Source organism: Pelmatolapia mariae, linkage group LG22 (assembly GCF_036321145.2).
Source record: "Pelmatolapia mariae isolate MD_Pm_ZW linkage group LG22, Pm_UMD_F_2, whole genome shotgun sequence".
Taxonomy (NCBI): domain Eukaryota; kingdom Metazoa; phylum Chordata; class Actinopteri; order Cichliformes; family Cichlidae; genus Pelmatolapia; species Pelmatolapia mariae.
The window spans coordinates 15,685,040-15,700,429 of record NC_086245.2 but is presented as its reverse complement, the minus strand read 5'-3'; the positions used below and the strand labels follow the sequence as shown (position 1 = coordinate 15,700,429).

Here is a 15,390-nt window from a genome sequence, read left to right as displayed (position 1 = left end):
CACCAAACTTGCTCATGTCTTTATGGACCTTGCTTTGTGCACTGGTGCCTAGTCATGTTGGAACAGGAAGCAATCATCACCAAACTGTTCCAACAAAGTTGGGAGCAAAGTTGAAATTGTCCAAAATGTCTTGGTACTCTGACACATTAGAAATTCTTTTTACAGGAACTAAGAAGCTGAATCCAACTCCTGAAAACAACCCCACACCTTAATATCCCCTAGACCAAACTTCACATGTGGCACAAAGCAATCAGATGCATACTATTCTCCTGGCAACCAACAAACATCCATTGGACTGCCAGACAGAGAAACGTGGGTTACTTCGATAGACAGGTTGGAGGACCCAGGAATCCAACCACTGCCTTCTGCTCTATATCCTGAGCCACAGCCTCCCCTGTAAAAAATTATTTAAAAAAATAAATAATAATACTCGCTATTACCTTTTAATTGAGTGAATTTACGTGAAATTGGCATTACAACCATGAGAAATTTGTTTTGTTTCAACTGGTTAGCTCAACTAATGCCTAAACAACATACAGGGAACATTTAATCTCAAACCCTTGCGTTTAATGACAGCCATGAGTCATTGCTTTTATTCCTGGAAATGTTCACACTATATGATGCATTATAGACGGAAGCTCTCGCATTGCAAGCTTTCAGGTTAAGGGTTTTATAAGAGCCATATAAGACACCAAATTAGAGCACAACTAGTCTAACGCGGCACAAAATATAGACAACAGGCCACACACGCTGCTGGCAGGGAAGGAAAGCGATTGCAATCTCGAGCTCAAGTGTGGCTTGATAGATAGCAGGTGAACGCGGCGAAATCAGCAGACAGGATACCTGCTCGTGTTGCAACACATCCTGTGGCCATCAATGTGTGAATAAACTCATAACAATTTTCACTCTTATTATTGCCTCCGCAGGTCTCCCATTATAGAAAAGCAAAGTGCTTTCGTAGTCTTACATTTCCACAAATTCCCCTAAAAGACCCCCATGAATATTAAATGCTATGTGTTTATTTTGTTTGGTTTTTTTTGTTAGGAAAGACACATGACAACCCGTGTAAATCTACTAGACTTGTAAATGAGCCTACCACAAAAATAGCTTCAAAAATCATGTAGTGTAAGGTCAGCAGAAGAAAACTCCTCCACAAGATTTCAACATTATGCATCACAACAGCATTCAGCGTCGGAGGCTCTGGGGGCAGATGTGATTTACTGCTTACTGTTGCTTACTGCAGAAACACAGATTTTGAACACAGGCCAAGTCTGTGTGTATGTGTGTGTCTGCGTGCACACTTTCAGACCTTATTAGGTTGTTCTTGTGGTGATGCTTAACCCCACTCAGAGTTTGGCAGCTGCTCCCCTTTCTCTCTCTGTCTGCCTTTATTTTTTTCCCTCATTCTCCCGGTGTCTTCTCTCTTCTCCTCATATTTTTTTTTTATTATTTTTGCCTCTCACTGCTCTTCCTCTCTCTCTCTGACTCTTACTCTCGTGTCCCTTGGTGCTCAATTTCTTTTTCTGCTGCTCACTCAGTGGTCCTGATGTAATGAAATGCTTCTTTCCTGGTTAATCTGAAAATAGCGGGCTTTACATAATACTAATCATTTACAAATGTTTGCAAGGTGTGTGGGAGCGTGCATGTTTCTGTGATGTGTTTGTATGCTTCATTCATATTTATATATAAGGTTCAGCTTTTTTGCAGCATAAAGCATGACACAACAGAAATTCCATTCCTATTTTGGTTGTAAAATGGACATAAAAAAAACAATGACACTAAATGGAAGGACTAACGTTTCAATAAAGAAAGAGAAAAATTTAGACAAGATCACACTGAGAAAAAATTATGTTGACAATTTCGACAGTATATCTAACCAGCCGACTTTGAGGCAATAAAAATGCGCAGATTTTTTTTCTACAACTGCTGACTGCACAGGGACTGTGTGCTGCAAAACTCTGCCTGTAGACTGTGAAAGAAAACACATGCAAACCTGCAGCTACAGTTTTACCAAGCATCTGTGCCTTTTCCTCTTCAAAGGTGTGACTTTTTTTTAAAATGCATCACTTTAGTCTGACTGCTTATATTTCTTGAACTGTCTGACTTTTCAGCAATTAACACGGTGGGAAAATGCTGCGCTATTATTACTACATTAACATGGAATAAAATCCAATTAGTGGGAAAACCAAAGTTTTGAAGAATAAAAAAATACATAAATTGCAGTTGTTTTTATGCGATTTTTTTTTTGGCGCATTAAAGCTCTGACTACCAGGCTCGTGGTTGTGAGAGAGAGAGTTGTTCTAAATCAGTGAGCTGTGTTAGATCAAAGCAATAACACGGATCCGCTTTCAGAAAGGACTTTCCCTCAAAAATGGGTTTATCCAAGTGACCTGAACCCAAAATACATGAATAAATGCTGGTCTGGAAGTGAATCCTATCAGACTTGGCTTAAATATAAGAAAAAAAACATTCTGTTACAGTTGGAAAGATGAATTATAGTTCCAAGATTTCTGGGAGACGGGGAGATAACAGTGTTGTAATTGTGTTGATCTAGTGGGAAAAGACATATGAGACCAGTCTCTAAGTTTTCCTCTAATGGGTAACATAAACACAGACTGCAGATACAACCAGATGCTATCTGAGTCAAAGTGTGTCTGCTTCGGGACATCTGATTTTAGTGAAGCGATATGTCCTCCTTAGATGTTCATAAAGTCTACTTATAAAGACAACTTTGAAAAATGAAAACTTTCAAGAACATGTGAGCACATTGGTAACTTACAGTGACACAAAGACGCACACACACACAAACAGGGGCATGCGTCCACACACCCATTGTTTGGCTGCACCTGGTCTATTAAGGAACAGGATAGATGGGACTAGGGGACTGTGTGAATGTTTGTGTCAGCATGCACGTGTGTGTGTGTATTCATTTGTGACTGTGCACAAGCTCAGAAGCCAAACATCTGCAACAATGACGCACCTTTGAATAACAGTATACACACACGCACACACACACAGCATGCATATTATTAAAATGATGTTTAACAGCACATCCGCTGTAAAGTCTCACATTGCGTCTACTTCTTGATTCCTTCACTTTGTCTTTATGTGTGCCTTTTAAAGAAAATTAAAATTAATGAATTCTTAATGGCATTACCTGACAAATACTATGGGGGCTAATTAATGCAATTCAATTTCATTCATTTTATTTATACAACACCAAATCACAACAACAGTCACTTCGAGGCGCATTATATTGTAAGGTAGACCCTACAATAATACATAGAGAGAAAAACCCAACAACTCATATGACCCCCTATGAGCAAGCACTTTGGCAACAGTGGTAAGGAAAAACTCCCTTTTAACAGGAAGAAACCACCGGCAGATCCAGGCTCAGCAAGGGGCGGCCAAGTGGTTTAAATCACAGACACTGTGGTGGCAGACTGTTTTATTTAAAACGTTAATAATGTATATTACTGACAGGACACAGAGCGAAATGTTAGGCTTTTTGCTGTGTCGCCCGCTTATGTTACTACAAGGTACTTAGCTGGCTAAGAATTATATGTTACCCACTCCATGCATTTGATTTCACAATGGCAATGGTAGCTGCCTCGCAAAAAACAATGCTAACATGTATTTCAGGATAACAACAAGAATTTCTACACCCAACTCTTTGGGTTTGTATTGAAAAGTTCAATGTTCTTAACATTGCAAAAAAACTACTAAGAATGCAAACACAGTTAAATCAAGCAGAAAGAATCCAAGTGACTCAAAAAAAAAACCACAAAACAAAACAAAAAGATCCATTCATGAATTAATTACCACAAAACCTCAGTGACAAGAGGTTTCAAATTTTTGATTAGAAGACTTGAAAATTTCCTGAGGTCCTATAAATTGATACATTCTAAGCATTTTTTGCTCCCTCTGTGTCTGCATTTTTCATCCACTGGAACAGTTCTATACATCCGTCATACAGAGGTGTGAATACCATGCTGATGATGTTCACACTGTCAATTCAGTGGCCATTTAGCGCACAGAGAATGACTGAAAATGAAGCCCCAAACATCTGTTCAAGCTGGACAGGAAGAGTCTCATCTGTTTCATATGGGAAAAAAATCCAGTGAAGGTCTGCACCCACAGATGCACCGAGGACCAAACTCGGTCAGCTCTCACTAAAACTTCTTAGCTGTAAAGACAAGCAATACAGACAACACAACAGTGTCTTTAGCTTTGGCTCTATCCACTGAGCTACACAGGACAACAAGAACACAATACGAGTCAATATATATATATACTCTAGGAGCAAACAAGTCTGGAACAGTTGAAGCTGTGCTGAGTTGTGTCAGGCCCTGTTGTCTTGTACAGCCAGATAGTGATAAAGGGAGAGAGAGTGAGAAGGAGAACAAAAGAGAAACGGTCTTAAGGGAAATTGAGTGTACAAGATGCATCATGCCAGTGGAGCAGAATTCATAAACGAACTAGCACACAGACAGACACACACACACACAAACATGCACACACTAGTGGAGAATTCCTAATGAGTGAAGACCTCACATGGGACTCAATGGGGGAGGCAGAAAGAAGGGGGAGGAGCAAAGGCTGAAAGAGAGAGGGAAAGAGACAGTGAGCGGGGAAGGAGAAGAAGTGATGTATCTTTCTCTAGCTTTTACTCCTTATCAAGTATGCATGCCACTGAGCGAGTGTGTATTATAACTTCAGGGGCGGATGTGAGTTTCCACCGAGACGAGTTAAAAGTGAAAATCTCTGCATTCTGCTTGCACACGCACACACTCACACCTTTTTTTTTGGTGGGGGGGGGGAATCGGCGGCCGCACGCACACATGCCCTGGGCGATCTTGCTACCTCGCCAAGAGGTCCTTGGGCCGCCAAGGTTGCCATGGCATTACTTGCCCACAAACACACACATACACACATGCACTTCCTCACTCTCTCCCTCTCACTTTCCCTCTCACGCACACCAGAGCAGGGTGTGACTCGATGTCCTTAAGTGAAGTGGATTAAAGTGTCAAGATGACTGGTCGAGCCAGAGTGTGTACGTGCGTACTGTATATTTTTGATTGTGTGTGGGCCTGTGTGGTGTGAATATGAATATGGGCGCTGCACTTTTAAATTCTTCTCTAAATCTACTTTTTCCACTTGCTTTCTCGCAGTGAATTAGGTGCGGCGCTGTCATGACGATTTCCGTGTTTAAACACGAGATGCACTTAAAGAGTTTGGGCGTGTCACAGTGAAGTGGTAATTGGCGCACGTCAGCAAAGATGTAGGTGGGAATGAACTCTTATCTTATTTTTTTTATTACCTTTAGGGTTTGGCAGGATATCTGTACTGCACTCTTTTTTCTTTTTTTTACAGCGTTCTCTCCTTTTTTTTAACATACGCAGTTATTTCGTAATGTTCCCTCACCCCGTCTGAACGCTAGAAGAGACACATCCTTTTGTTAAAATGCATAGGAGAAGTGTCTCTCCTGGGCAACTCAAATGTTAGGCAGAGATCAGAATAAGCCTTGTAAAACACTGAAAAACTGAAGAACTAAAGTTAAAAAAAACTAATACAACTAATACTACATGTTAATTTATTGCTCCTTACTCCGTGTCTGTGGAAAGACATGTTTTCATTAATGAGCTCAGATACATGGGTGGATAAAAACAGAAAAAGTCATTAGTGGTCATTTGTCAATCAACTTTAAGTCATTTACTGGAAGCACTTTTGGTCAAACTATTTACCGTAATTTTCTCTAGCTTCTTTTTCTCCTATTTGTCAAATTGCATCACTCACTATTATCCAGACAAGGGCCAATTGTGTGGAAGAACTTGTGATTTAAAGAAGAGATGGGGAAAGGAAAGCAGAGGCAAGGCAAGAGAGCCAAGGGACAGAGGAGAAGGGGAAGGCAGGCAGGGTTTTCAAATTAACTATTGGTCAGGGGTCAGATGGACATTTAATCTAACCAATCAGCTTCCTAATTACAGAAGTGCTGCCAGATTGGTGTATCCTATGCATTTGTGTGTATGCGTGTGTGTGTGTGTATGGAGCTGGCTAGAGTTGCGTGTAGAGGTCTTGTTGTAGCAAAATGAACATCTGGCCTTAATATTGGTTCCATGTGTGAACACACACACGTGTGTGTGTCTATGTCCATGCACATATGTGCACACACACTTAGCCTGCGGTGAATTGCTCCTGCCTTACACCAAAAATGAGAGAGCGAGTGCGGAAGGAAAAGAAGAGAGAGAGAGAGAGAGCCCGACAAAGGACCAATGGGCTAGTTGTGCAAGCCATGGCAGGAAAACACAGAAATAGAAAAGGACACACATAGGCACACATGCATGCGCACATACACACACTTCCAGTAGTGTGTATGTAAGTTGATTGTAACAGTAATTGATGTAAACGTCTAAATTACAGCTAGGAGCTAAAATCACCACTGTGTTTTACCGTTGCCATGTCGACATGATGAAAAACACCTGGTTGGTTCTCTGCTGGGGTGGGTGGAACACATGTTTCACTGGCGCCCAGCTAAACCAATGAAAATGCTCAATGTGTAAGTGACATGCGCCTGAACGAATAATATGCTTCCAACAGCGAGAGGCCATCTGAACAGACTGCATGAATATATTATACATATATAAGATATTTTTATAGTTCTGCTTTATCTGCAAAAAATATATAAATAAAGAAACAAATCAATCGAAATCTACACTAAAATTATCCAAATTGTTTTAATGGCTTTCCTAAAGCTGTGCCAGAGGGGTGTGGTTTGTAATAAATAGGACAATTCACTGAGTGCCAGTAAAGTTCATACAATCACAGGAAAGTGTTTCTTAATACCCCAGAAGGAACAGTTCCTTATCTTGCTGCTTCCCCTTAACAGGAAGTTCAGCTACATATGGCAGCCCTGGAGCAAATAATAATTCAATGTCAAGGACACTTCAGCAAATGAGACATGTCAGGCACATGGGATGGAGGTTGAATGTCATATTTGAGGAAGCTCTGACTAATCTAAAGTCTAAACCACGCTGCCAAATCCTGTGATTATAAAGTCAATTATGCGTCCTTTTCTAGGGCCGCTGTCTGATTTTACGCTTTTGGAAATGGTGCGATGTGGCAAGCAGGTTGAGGAGAAACATTTCAGATTTTTTTTTCCCTTCTAACCCAAGTCAGACTTAGTCAATCAGACAATTCAAAGCAGTCCTAAACAGAGGATTACCATTCGAACATGAGCCAAGACAGAGTCAAGGCAAATTCTTGATTTATGCGAGCCAAAAATGCCAAGCTGTCACCTTCGAACTGCGCATGTTGTCAGCTGTAATGTGCGTGTGCGAGCGTGACATGTGTGGAAAACCCAAAATGGGTCTAAATGTGGTTAAAATGGTGTAATTTGTTTTTCAAGCTAAATGTAATATTCCTAGCAGACAATGAGACCGCTGTGAACTGTCACACAGCATAAAGCCGCACACTGGTTTTAACTGTGACACGCACGAACATTCCCATCAGCGGACGGGCGCGCAGCTCACACATGGGGGACACGCACGTGCTCACACATGAGCGTAAGGGCCACTGTTTCCACAGACAGACACATAAACACACGCAGGTAAAAATTATAGCAAACAGGTTGTCCGATTATGTTTCTGTTACGCCAAACACAGCCTGGGTTTTATACACTAGGCACATTACCACACACACACACACACACACACACAAAGACGGACACTCAGACACTTGCTTTTTTTTTCTTTCCAACATGGCCTGTGTTTATTTGAGTCTGTGTCCTGATGGGAAATGTGACTGCTACACAAACAAACCGAGCAGCCCAGAACAGACAACTTGGTCTGAGGGTGTATAAGAGAGAGACAGAGAGAGAGGGCAAGAGAGAGAATGGATGAATATTAGTATGTCTTCCTTTTTCCTACACGCACACACATCTGCACACAACACACACAAACTGCAGCGAGACACGGCGAACGCAGCTCTTTTAACTCTTCCCATAAGAGACAGTATAGAGGATGCTAAAAGCGTGCACCAGAGCAGCCTCGTCTATGAGGTGAATTTTGTTAGGATGTCTGTAGAAAAAAAAAAGTTCCTTTGAGCTTAGACTCCTCTCAACTGCTGTATTGATGTTTAATGGCTGTTGGACCTGTCGATAGTCTGCCGGTACTGAAGCAGTGGGTCGGATATGCAGTTTGCTGCCTCAGCAACGGCCGAATGCGTCGATAAATGAAGAAATCAAGTAACCAACATCAAAAGGGTTCTTTCTGTACACTAAATATTGCCTACTGTACACTGCCAGGATTATGAAATAATTTGAAACGATCAGAGCAGGAATCTAAACCATACTGACCTATATACAGTACTGTGCTGTGTGTCTTGAGTAATGATTCATTGAAATATGTGCAAACATCTATGAAAATATAGTACATAAGGCAAAAACAGTTGTACGATTCTAACAGCTTGAATGTGAGTGTCTGAACTCTCTTAAGCAGCTTTCTTGTCATTTCTCTAAGTATTACAAGAAAGTATAGTTCTTGAGGCTTCTTGAAGGACATTTATAGCTTTTCTTTGAATGTTAGTCCTTTTTATTCTGTTCTCTGTCAAGATGATCCCACACTGCTTTAATAACACTGAGGTTTGGGCTCTGGGGATGGTTTTTGAAAATAAATGCCCTTGCCAATCAGACTCTTTCCAGATGGTGTTGCATGGTGGATCGATGATACTTTTCTGCGTTCATAACAAGATCCCCAACACCACTGATTGAAATGCAGCCCCAAGCCATCACAGAACCTCCACTGTGCTTTACAGGTGGCTGTAGACACTTTTGGTTATGACGGCTTCTGTACATATTTATGACGATCCAAAAATTTCAACCTTGGATTAATCACACAAGACCCGTTGCCACTGGCATTTCTCAGCTTTTCCTTAAAAATGGCTTCTTGACAGTCACCCTTCGACTGGGACTTTATGGCTTTTGGTAACAGCTGAGGGATCACCTGAAGGGCCAGATGCATCGCTCAAAAAAACATTCTTCAAAAAATGGTCAGGTGCAAGGACTAGAAAAGCAGCTAATGTGCTGCTTTCAAAGAAAACCTTTGAAAGATTCTCAGAAATGTTGGAGAACTACTGTTCAAGACTTTAAAAAAATGAAAAGAGAAGATGACTCCTTGGAAGCAAAATGTAAAAAAAGAGTGGGTGTCTCAAGACTTTTTGCAGAGTTCTGTACTTTACATAAACATGTGATAGAAACCGAGATATGTAAAAGAAGAAACTTGTCAGTGGCTGTTAGCCTCAAACACGTTCCTTTTTCTAACCTGTGGTGAAATTTGTTGATAATTAGGTGGCGTAAACACAGGAAAAGAGGAGAAGCGATGTGCGTGCAAAAACCATCGTCTGTCGGTGAAATTCAGGAACTTGTGGTGTGGCACAAGTGAAGGGGTACCATGTTAACTACTGTGAGCTTTGAGGTGAGCAATTGCAGCAACAACCACTGGCCACAAGATACACTGTTTATTGACATATGACAGGGAGGGAAATATACAAAAGGGTTATGCACACAACCAGAATGTCCACTAGCATCCAGCTAGAAAACAATGGGCAATGACTGGATAGGTTTATAACTAAACAGGGCTTGGGTTGTTCAGGTGTTTCTCACCTCCTAGACAAGTTTTCCAGCTTTAAAATGAAACCACTTTTTAAAGTATTTTTCTTGACTCTCAAGGGATGTTCCATGAGGTAAACAAAGGTACACAAGTTCACAAGAGAAGTAAAACGGTAAAGTATATCTTTATATCAAAGGCAATTTGAAGTTCACTCTGAGGGGTATTTGTAGTGGCAAAAAAGCTCTAAAACAAAGATAATATTCAGATAACACAGATAAGTCAAAGAACACAATTTTTACTCAGTTTTTGATTTTTAAAAAACATTAAGAATACAAATGCACAGACTCAGACAAACACACAGTTTCTCACACACACACACTGACTCGAACATAAGCTCTATAATTTCCTGTAGCGGATATAAAGGGATGCTAAATTATCAGCACAGAAAATAAGTTAAATTCACGCTTTAATTTCCTCGCAAAACATACACACGCACACACACATGCTCGGAATGCAAATGGAGACACAATGCGCATAATTAAGTACACAAGCAGGGGTAAGCACACAGACACACATGTACACCGAAATGTACGCAAAAGGAAAGAAACAGAAAGAAAGGATAAAAGAAAATTGAAAGCCAAGTAATGAGAACTTTATGGAATTACAGCTCTGTGTCTGTGTGTGTGTCTAGTCTGTGTGTGTGTGCGCGCGCGCGTCCTTTAAACATAATTAGCTCCATCGGGCAGAAATGTAAACGAGAGAAACTTTAATGAAACTCTTCTCTGATCTGCTGAAAGCACACATTCCCGTTTATCTCTCTCAGTTCGGTCTCTCTATTTTCTCTCTCTGTCTCTCACATGGAATTGAATGTCACGCATGGGACTTTTAAAACCTCAAATGCCCGTGTTTCAATACTGCAATATGACCACGAGATTCACTGTGTTTGTAAGGCCAAATCCACACTTTCTTTTGCGTATGTGCATTTATGCAGTCCGTGTCGTCCTTGAGGTGGAATTCCCCTCGGAAACACAAGCTGGAATTTATTAGATGATGTACGTTTTGGACAGAGTCACACATGTTCGGGTATATCTACATATGTTCACATATGTTTGGCTCGGAGGCAAACCTTTCTCAGCCCTACTTAACTGGAAAAACCGCCATTACTCAAAGTCTGCCTCGTTCCATTTATAAACTCAAACATCAACCGAGCTTTTAGCTTAATTTCATCTCTAAACCTCATTCGCTTTCTATCCTTGTCTCATACAGTCAGTAAAACAGCTAGAAAATAACATTTCAGACTGAGAAAATGTCTTCAATGTAATAAATCACTATGAAAACAAAGCCAATAGTGGGCCAATGTCTCAACAAGGCAATGCTGTGCGGCAATTATAGATCAGGGCTTTCAAAAGAAAATATTCTCTCCCCTCCACCGAGCAAAAAGCCTCACAAAACCAGAATACTAAGAACTGTGGGTTCTTTATGTGTATGTGTGAGTGCACACCTGCGTGGGAGCGTTTGTGCACGTCTGATGGCTTTTGTGTGCGTGAGGTGTGTATCGATCCCCGCGTATTGGGCGAGTTGTCCTTTGAGGAGAAGAAGGGAAATGAAAGAAAAAGAACGAGAGGAAAAAGGAGGGGGAAGACGGATCGATGCAGCGGACAGTAGAAAGAACAAGTAAGGATGAGGGAAACACACAAAAACCACAGAACCACATGCACACACTCTCACAAACGCACACAGGTTGGGATGAAATATGACTGGCCATTTGTTTCCATATTTGCCGGGTTTTAATCATATACTTCCTCCCAACTAAATCACTCCCTGCATCACTGCCTTCCGCCTCCTCTTGAACTATTTGGATTTTGGATGGATTTTTAACAGACTCTGCCCTCTTGAGTCCACATGCCACATTTAAATTAGACCAAAAGTTTGTTTTTGTGTGTGTGTGTGTTCAAAGCTATTTCAGATTTTTTGTTTTTTGTTTTTTTGCATTAGTGCCCCTCCCTCACCCCGCCCAGTGATGAGTCAACTCCAGCCCATGTGTCTATGTGTGCCGGGCATATTTATGTTTGTGTGTGACAGTGCAAGCCATGGAAACTGAGAATAAATATTGTGCAGTGAGAAGAGGAAGAAAAGGCCATATCCTATGAAGCTACTTAAGCAACAAATCGTGTTCAGCTTCGTCTCTAATAAACTGCTTGTTTCTCATCTCCTTTTATTATTTTTTTTTTAGTTGTTTTCATCTTCAAGATTCACTATGGGTTTTTGTCTGTTTATGTAAACATCTGATCTTTTCTTTAGGCTCTCATAGGCAGCACAGATGCAAATGGAACAGTCAGAGATGGCTTATAAGAAACTTGGTCTTCACAAAACTTATTAATTTAAAATGAGCTTCTACCCTTACTGACCTGCTGATGGGTCGGCCATTGCAAACCTGCAGCAGCCAAATCGTTTTTTAAGTCAGCGGTTCGCAGACGTTTTCAGGCCTGGAAATGGACTGACATTTATATAGCTCTTTTCTAGTCTTACTGACCACTTAAAGCACATTAAGCCACAGGCCACGTTTGCCCATACAGAGCTTTAAGCACTTTATCTGCCTCACATCCACAGCAGCGACTCTATTTGCCACAAGCGACATCACCCCCACAGTTTGAGAACTGCTGGTTTACATCTAGAGACAGACAACAATTCACACTCACATTCACACCTCTGAGTAATTTAGAATCAACAGTTAACCTAGCCCCACTAACTGCACAACTCTAAAGCCAGAGTACTTGAAGAGAACTGATGTAGACGTGGGGAGAACATGGAAACTCTCGACAGAAAGGCCTACCGAGATGGTGGATTCAAACCCAAGATCTTCTTACTGTGGGGTAACAGTGCTAACCACTGTTCCACCACAATGCCCTTCTCTGAATGTGAATGGTTGTGCGTCTCTCAGTGATAGCCCTGTGATAGAGCGGTCACAGGGTCCAGGGTGGACCCCCCTCTAAATGAATGGATGAATGGTTTATATCCATAGCTTTGGAGGAAATGTGTATACAATAATGGAAAAAAGAGATAATATTCATCCTGATGGAAGGATGATGATTTAAAAAGCCTCAAATGTGAATATTTGACTCTACAAAAACATTTCGTAATATTAGTGAATATCTAAAATAAGCATACATATCAAACTGTCAGACTGTTAAGAATAACACTGAGTGAGAGTGAAAGTGAAAAACGTGCTCGCCAAATTTACAAATCTATATTAACCAGTCTCGTTTTGTTCTGTACATTTATAATTTTGAAAACATTTTCTTGACTAGCTGCTCTTTCCTTAAAGAGCAAGCGAAAAGGGGTGAGTGATTTGTTATACTCTTATCTCCGTCTGACTTTCCCCGTCTACGACTTTTTATCTTAATCTTCCACCGTTCTGTCTCACGCATGCACGCATGTTCTCTCTATCTGTGCCTCCCTCTTTCAGTCTTAGCCTCCCACTCTCTCACAGAGACACACTGCCCCACCCACGATAATGAGTAAACCTCTTGCTGCCCCACCCTGCCCAGCCTGCCAAGTTACTGCCAACACCTCACACACACAAACACACATTCACACACATCCAAAAGGCCAAACCCCAAGTCCTACAAAGGGCCCATGGACTCGAATCACACAGCAGCATATCCGTACACACACTAAGAACACAACTCTAACACTCAATACTACCATTTACACAGCCCCATGTCAAACCCTGACACCACGCACACTCATTCATACACACACACACACACACACACACTAACTCATACTTATATATATACAGAGAGAGAAAGTTCAGTCTATTCTGATCTAATGTGATCATAGCCAATAAGCTCTGTGGCGCAGGCAAACCACAGTTTGTTACTGCCAGTCAATGACATCACTGTGAAGTCAAAAGCATTGTGGTCCACAAAGTAGGGTGAGGGAGCTGACTGACATGTGGTAGCCATGGGAACTGTCAGTTTTCCTCCCCGTTTCCATAGCAGCGGGTGGTTTTCTCACTGTTGTGAGTTCAATTTTTTTTAAAGAAGATGAATGCCGCCTATGGGAAAGGAAATGATGTCATGGAATCATATGCACAGGGACAGATATGAACACACGCAAGCATTTGGGTACACACTCTGCTAGCCAACCCAAATCTGCTTAAGCCCTCAAAATATGATGGAAGAATAAAAGATTACAGTGTAGGAGCTCAATGCATGAGATCTAATCCTCACATCTGAGTGAAAGGAAAGATGAGTTTAAGATGAAAGTGTATTAATAGAAGGTCCCTGATAACTAAGGCTTCTCAGCAGGCAGGATCTGGCTACAGAGGCCTAGCTACAAAGGCTCCCATTCAGAGAGCTAAACGCAAAAGTCAGGGTGTAAATGAGACAAAGAAGAAGGATTTTCATCTCATTAGAATGAGATGAAAAGCAGGGGGTTTTGCATGTTCCACCTTACCCTTAGCAAGGACTGGGATTCCTCTTTATTGGCTCCTCCTTTCCCTTCCTGTCCTCCACCACCTCCGCCACCACCACCAGCACTTCCTCCTCCTCCTGTGTACTGCTGGGGGGTCATCTGGCTCTGCTTCTCGCCAGCTCCTGCCCCACCGGAAGCGGTTGATCCTGGTCTCCCTCCTCCATACTTGGCATCTGCCAAAAAGGACTTTGTATCTCCCAAAAATGACTTGGTGTCTCCCAGGTAAACCATGCTAGGTGAGGCCACGCCTCTTTTCTGCTGTGAGGCTTCGTGATTGGCTGAGACAAAAGACAGCGACAGTGGGGAGGTGAAAAGAGATGGGCTCCCACTTCCTGCACCTCTTTCAGGTCCCATTCGCTCCTTAGGCACCCAAAGTAAGCCGTGGGCCTGCTCACCCCCTCTTTCCCCCAGTCCTCTTGTCTCACCAAGAACCCAGCCCTTTTCCCGTTCTCTTTCTTTCTCCTCACCACCCTCACTTTTTACCAGCCCGCCTGCCTCTTCTCTGCAACCTTCGGCCAACCGTCCCTCAGGCGGCGCCAGGGAGTAGAGGAGGCGGATATCCCCTTTGCTCTCTTCTTTAATGGCTAAAGTAGAAGGCGCTGAGCAGCCATTGGCCAAGAGTGTTAGGGAAGGAGTCAGTGAAGTGGGCAAGGAGGTTGTCGTGAATGAGCCTAACGAGGGAGAGGAGTCGTGACAGTGAGCTGAGTTGAAATGGTCGAGGAGGGCTGATGAATCTGGAGCCGTGAAGTCGCAACGTCGACAGCGACAACACGCGTGGACACGCCTGCCAAGAGAAAAGAGCAGTGCATAAATTACTCATGAATACAAAACGAACCTTCAGAAGGAACAAAATATTCAGCATTAAAATACACGCTAGTACATACTGTTTGCTTTTATGTTAATCATAAAGCAATACTGCTAATTGCAAAAATAAGCAGTTTATTCTTGAGTTGCTCAAACCTTCTCTGAACAAATGCATTGCAAGTCACATCGGAGACATGACTTTTTGAAAAGGAGATCCCGTCATCAGTGGTTATCTTCACCGTGCATGAGTCACAGTGAAGTCAAAGTAACACTAATAAGGCTGAACATAAGAGGAAAGACTTAAGTAACTAGTTTTGTTACTGGCAACAAGAGAGTCAGTTCATGTTTGAATCTATTGCTCTAAAATGTAAATACAATTAATTCCAATAGGATTTTCATCACTCACAGTTTGAAGAAAATCCACCCCCTGCACTGACTAAATCTAAAGTGCATTTGCCCCTGCCTAAATTCCCCCAAACACTCAGGTAGAGTTTCACAGAGC

At 41.9% G+C, this 15,390-nt stretch overlaps 1 protein-coding gene across 3 annotated transcripts in view; it reads right to left on the bottom strand.

Moving 5' to 3' along the window:
- Positions 1-15,390, bottom strand: part of trps1 (trichorhinophalangeal syndrome I) — a 114,284-nt gene that overhangs the window by 35,741 nt on the left and 63,153 nt on the right. For all 3 annotated transcript variants that reach the window (XM_065470765.1, XM_065470766.1, XM_065470767.1), the window contains exon 9: positions 14,067-14,868. In XM_065470765.1, coding sequence (XP_065326837.1) covers positions 14,067-14,868 — 802 coding nt within the window. The remainder of the gene's footprint in view (positions 1-14,066; positions 14,869-15,390) is intronic.